General features: G+C 38.9%; 1 protein-coding gene across 1 annotated transcript; it reads right to left on the minus strand.

Moving 5' to 3' along the window:
* Positions 1-687: 687 nt before the first annotated feature.
* Positions 688-2284, minus strand: LOC108090290. Its single transcript, XM_017188901.1, has 3 exons — positions 2076-2284; positions 1724-1862; positions 688-1662 (listed from the first exon to the last, which is right to left on the minus strand). Exons 1-3 carry the CDS (start codon positions 2265-2267, stop codon positions 1568-1570), a joined length of 426 nt encoding a protein of 141 aa, XP_017044390.1. The 5' UTR covers positions 2268-2284; the 3' UTR covers positions 688-1567.
* Positions 2285-5854: the final 3570 nt, after the last annotated feature.

The raw sequence follows: 5854 nt of genomic DNA on the forward strand, positions 1-5854 counted from the left end.
CCGCAAACATGTTTGCATGTTTTGCCACACAGAATTTATAGTTAATTTTCAATTTTGTTCAACAAGCTGCACAGACACTAGTGCTCACAGGCTCACATAGATTTGAATGAATGGATTCCATTTTGCCAGGCATGCCAGGTGGAAGGGGCGGGGTTTTCGAAGGGGGTTTCCAAAGGGGGCGGGACTGGCACCCTGTTTCAAAGGCAAACTTTGCAGACAACAAAAGCCCCTTTCGCAGACTGGGAAGGAAGATGCAGGATGCGAGGACAAGAAGGCCACAGAGGAGCAGAGAAGCAGAGGGGGAGGCTCAAACTTTACGCTCTCCATTCTAATTGCCAGTGCCACACCCCCTTTCTAGGTGTCACCGGCTACGCCCATGCGGCTTTTGATTCTCTGTGGTTGTGCGTCTGAAAAAAGACAACTAAATAATAAAAAAAAACTCAAACACACTCACAACGAAACTAATCTGGTAGTGAGCCCCGAACACGACACACTCACTGAAACAAAAATAATAATATAAAATGAATACTTGATAAAAAAAATGTTTAAAAAAGTGGAACTTTATTTTTACATACTTGCAAAATTATGTGCAAATGACAAACACCATTTTTATCTTAAACATGAGTAAAACAATTATTATTATTTGTAAATCTTACTAACAAGTAATACAATACTTATAAAAGATACTTTTAAATACTGAATGGTTTTTATTGCAGAGAAGTTAATCAATCAACATCTGTTAGATTAAACATATCTAATCATAAATACTCCAAACTGGTTTCCAATGCTTTAATAAATATAATCCCTCCAAAGAATTTGTACATTTGTTTGAAACTTATTCTATATAGTTTGTGTTTCGTAACATACTCGTATTTATGGTAACTTATTTTTCCCCTGTGCAGACAGATCCCCACAAGCCCGTATATACATAGAAAAGCAATTTGTTTGCGGCTCTCACTATTGTTGCATGATTATTGTTTGTTTGGATGCGTCTGCTTTCCAACCGAATCGCGGCTCGAGTCGCAGCCCCCAGAATTTTCCGCCCGCTTTTCCCCGCCAGTTTTCCCCACCGTCTTTGTCACACTTTTTTCCAGCAGCCCCTGCGTTTGTGTGTTCGAGTCTGTCCTTGCGGTGTATTTAACCTGTCTGCTTGTTGGATTACGACAACCAGTCCACAGACATAAGAGGAAGGGAAAGGGGAAGGGGAGGGGAGCGGAGTGAAGGGGGGATGGCAAACAAAACAGGCAACAAAACATGTATCTATTCATACGCCACTTTGTGCCGAGGGGGTGGTGAAAAAAGGGGTGCGAGTGGGTGGTCGGGTAATGCAATACGCATGCAGCGATACCACAAGAGCCCCAAAAGAGACCCTGAACCAGAACCCACTCCTCAGCACGATATCCACTGGGTTAGCAGACATTTTAACGCTTATTTTACTTTTGGCTACAAATGCACACCCCAAGCAAACGGCAAACAAGCAAACAGCAACCGCAATGTTCACACTTATTTGCCTTTACACTCAGCTCAATTGCGTTCCGCTGGGCAAAAAGGCTCGTTGATTCTCCGTTCAAACCGAATCAATTGTGGAGATTTTGTTGATCGATTTGCCATAAAAATGCAGAAACTCCTGGAAGACATCGTACACAAAATATGACCAGAAACCTGAAAATTATCAAATTGTTTGAGCAACTAATATGTGGGACAATAATTACAAATGACATACCTGCCGTAGTTAAAAGCAGGGGAACCGTTTGCAGAATTATGCCTTCCAGAGAGAAAAAATAGACGAATGACTTGTACAATAGAGTGTAGATAAAAATACAGCCAGCAAAAATCCAGGGCAAGAAGAGCCAATGATTCAACTGTGAGTATAAAAAAGAGGTTACATAATAATCCAATATTTAAAATCATAAAAAACACTGTGCAAGTTCAATAGTGATACATCAGGATAACAAAAAGAATTCGGTTAGATAAAGCTCTTTATGCTATAAGCATTTAGCATATTGAATTTTAATTTTGATAATGCAAAATCTGAGAAGTTCTACGGATTTTCAAAAACTTTTTATAAATCACACCTTTATTGAACCTACGAGAAGGCTCAATCCACCGACGATCTGCAGCAGGTACAAGTGCTTCCACACACTTATATCCCAGCATTTATTGGTCTCAACCCACGTGGTCACCATCCAAAATGTGAGAAAGGGAACAATTATGGAGCTGAATGAAATGGCTATGCCCACATATGCATCTTTTACCGATTTCAGCATTTTAAGCAGCAACTGAACTCCACAAACACTCCGCGACAACTGATAGAACCCGAAGTTTCAGACCTCACACAGCTGGCCGTCCTTATCTTAAACCCGGGGGTTTTTGGTACCTCGGTAAACAGAACTTTATATACCCATAGTTATTGATAAAACTATAAAAAAAAAAAAAATATATTATATATAATTAAATGTTAACAATATGCAAAAAAAAAGTTATATATAATACAATAATATATAATATCATTATATAATATTTATTTTATTTCTGTAAGTTAATAAAATCATTACAAGCTATTCGAATAACTAGTATACCCTAAAAAAGTGTAAAACATTTGTATTTTATATTTTCAGATAGAAAGCTACTGATAACGAGGCAAAATTTTTTTTTATAAATATCATTATTTTAATCTCGGATTTGCAATTGGTTTTCAGTACTTTATGTGACCTTCAGTTATTCATCACAATATCAATGAATCTTGCTTAAGAGTGTTTTACTCATAAGTGCATATACATTATTTTTTCTACTTAAAGCAAGGCACTTTATAAATCCTTTGTTTTGCTGTGAAACCGAAATCTGCTAACCGGAAACTTTAACAAAATTGGGGGTTATAGAGCACGAGTCGCGATGAATGTTCGTCTTAAGTAGCTGAAGCATTTCGCGTAAATTAGCCGAGTGTAGACTTCATTAAGTTGGGCCAGTAAATTAAGTGCTAATGTCGAAAGTTTTGACCGACAAAGTGCGCAATGAAATGCTATAGTTGTTGCTGCTATCCGAACTGTTGTTGTTGTTGTTGTGCTTGATATTTTTGCGCCACTCTTGCGGAGGAAACAGCCAGCGGCAATGGAAAAGCGAAGCTGGAGCATTATCCGTAGTCGAATCCGCATCCGCATCGGCATCCGCGCCTCATCCCCCGAAACCGCAACAACAACAACGAGAGCAATACCAGAAATTAGAGTCAAATATGAGAACCGAATATTGAAACCCTCTATTTTAAACCATTAACACAAGTTAAACAACACCTTTGTTTATGTAAATACTTACTGTTTTCTGAAGTAGAATCAATTTTGATTGATTTCGGAAAAATACGAATCAGCATAAATTTATCTAAAATAGCCTTAAATTGCTATTTAAAGGGCGCAAATAAAATTTAAGTTCCACAATCTGGATATAACTGACAAACCTTATTAAGCAACATTATATTATATTATTTATTTCGCTTTGAATATATGAAATTAATAACACAAATATAGTGACTATTGGAGATAAATAAACAAGTTTGAAAATCAAGTATAAAATTTAATAAAAGGAAAAAAAATAGATTCGCAAAAGTTTTTTTTCTCTTGAAGTTAGACCTTATTAAAAGCCCTATGCATCAAGTTTGTAGCTTTTTACTCGCACACATTGAATTACACAATACAACATTTTCATCTTATATAGTGTTACTTAATTTCCCAATAATTAAAAACACCCTATTGTAGAGTATATTAACAGGTCGAAAGGGAAAAAGAGTGGAAAGGACGCCAAATTGATGATGTAGACCAGCGAACGAAAATTGCTCTCACTTTCCCCGGCAACCCCAGGCTCCCTCTCACCTTTTCACTCCACAACCCCCTAAAAGGGGCCACTGCCACGCCCCGAACCCCATCACACCCGCCTTAATGTCTGCGTAAGGCAAAAACAGTCTGCAAATTTTTAATGCTTTAATCTTGATGCTAATAAATCTTGAAGTTGCCTGGCACTTTTGCATTACTTTCGGGGTAAAAGGGTTTCCACAGGGAAGAAGAGGTGGAAGTATAAGCAGGGTGGCAAATACAATTAGACAGCTGCACGCCTAACGGTCTTAGTTTAAGCCAATTTGAATGCACTTTAGCCCCCCGGTGGGCAAAAAACCCCCCCGAACCCCCGAAACCCCGCAGATCCCCGTGGTAATTGCAAGTGACACTTGAGGCGAGTGCCTTGCTGACATCGCCTCTAATCGAATTTCGAGCTGTTCGGTGCGTGTGGCCTGGCCATTGATTAACCCGACCAGTTTTTCAGGAAGGGAAAGGGGTTTCCATCAATGGGGAAAAACTTCGGGCATAATTTCCCTGCCAAAAGTTGGCCACAATGTCATCAGCGGCACTTGCCAGTTGACAGTTTTGCGGTTGTTGGAAGAGAAGGGATGGCTTTGACACACAACTGTCAGAGTTTCGTGTGACAAATTTTCGTTATTAGACGGAGACGGAGGCGAAGGCAAACCGTCGTTTTATTAACTTGAAATTTATGGCCAGCCATTTGGCAAGACAAATTAATCAAAAGCCAGGGCGTCGCCTCGCTTTTATTTCCGTGTACATAAATTTGTATTTAAAAATGAGTTAGACTCGCAGCTTTGGCTCAATTTCACGCCATCTCAGCTCACAGATTCTCGGCTTCCACCTGCCAAATGCCAAATGGTCCCCATTTCTCTTACCGCCCTTCCACACTTTTCTTATTATGTACGAATTTGTCATTTCCTCGAGCTGAAATGCAATTTAAATGCTGCCGTGGAGCGAAAAGGAATTTTAATGTGCTCCTTTTTAATGGGGAGACGTTAAAGTGCCGGCGAGTAAAACAAACTTGATGTCTTCTCCCTTCGAAGTACCCAGCACTCCCTCATCAAGACTCTCCTTGGTGTTCAGAAGAAGCGGCATATGTTGACCACTCAGTTTATGAGGTGACCCAAAGTTCCCCTTGCTTCAAGCAAAAAAAGTGCAAAAATATGTTGCACATAAATTCGTATTAAGTTTGGCCCGCTGTCACTTTTTCTTCGGCCGCCTAAGCAATGCGGGCAGACAGCATAACGACATAATCATAAATTTAAATATGCAACCCAGAGTTCCGGCCCCTCTGAACCCGAACATCTTTGCCAAAAAAAAAAAAAAAGAAGGAAAAGCGGCTGAGTGGAAAAAAGCGCAGAGGAAACCTTGGCAGTGACAGTTTCACTTTGCCTGGCGTAAGGAATTTCCCCGGCTTGCCAGGCACACATGTTGCCCCAGCTTTATGCGTCCTAAATGGAGTTGTTTTCCAGCCGTCGAGATGGAAAGGCGGAAGTGCTGCCCTCCACTAAGGAAAGGTCTTTATTACCCGAAGTTGGTACTAATCTGGAATCAGATTATGCAGAGTACTAGGGGTTCGAGTGTCAGACACTATGTACAACGAAAAGGAAATCGCCAACCGCTTACATAAATATATAATCAGTTATTCTAAATGTCCCAACCAATAAGTTCAAAAACGGTATTGCCAAGTAACTAAAGTTTTAAATCGGGGAGTAACTATCTTCATTGATTCGTTTTTAAATAAACAAAAGATAAGTTTAATTGCAGTGTATCATTAAATTTTAGAAAGGCTTAAAAATAACTCTTTGTTTCCACACCATATTTAAAGCAACTTTAATTATCAACTTTAAGCACAAAATCATTTAAAATCTAATATTCAAGAGTAAGGAATTCTTCTCAAGTATAAATAGAATAAAATTTGAAATCGCAACGTTTAATTTTATTTAACAAGCATTTTCTTATTTAGATAAATTATTCATACTCAAACTTTCCTACCTCACCTTATTTTGCAA

The sequence above is a fragment of the Drosophila ficusphila genome, unplaced genomic scaffold (assembly GCF_018152265.1).
Source record: "Drosophila ficusphila isolate 14025-0441.05 unplaced genomic scaffold, ASM1815226v1 contig_414, whole genome shotgun sequence".
Classification (NCBI taxonomy): domain Eukaryota; kingdom Metazoa; phylum Arthropoda; class Insecta; order Diptera; family Drosophilidae; genus Drosophila; species Drosophila ficusphila.

Bases quoted from the DNA above. Each gene is read 5' to 3' on its own strand.
- LOC108090290 (XM_017188901.1), bottom strand. From the start codon at position 2,267: ATGCTGAAATCGGTAAAAGATGCATATGTGGGCATAGCCATTTCATTC. The intron at 1,863-2,075 runs GTGTGATTTATA...TTATACTCACAG, and splicing joins TTCTCGTAGGTTCAATAAAG to TTGAATCATTGGCTCTTCTT. The intron at 1,663-1,723 runs GTATGTCATTTG...GATAATTTTCAG, and splicing joins CCTGCTTTTAACTACGGCAG to GTTTCTGGTCATATTTTGTG.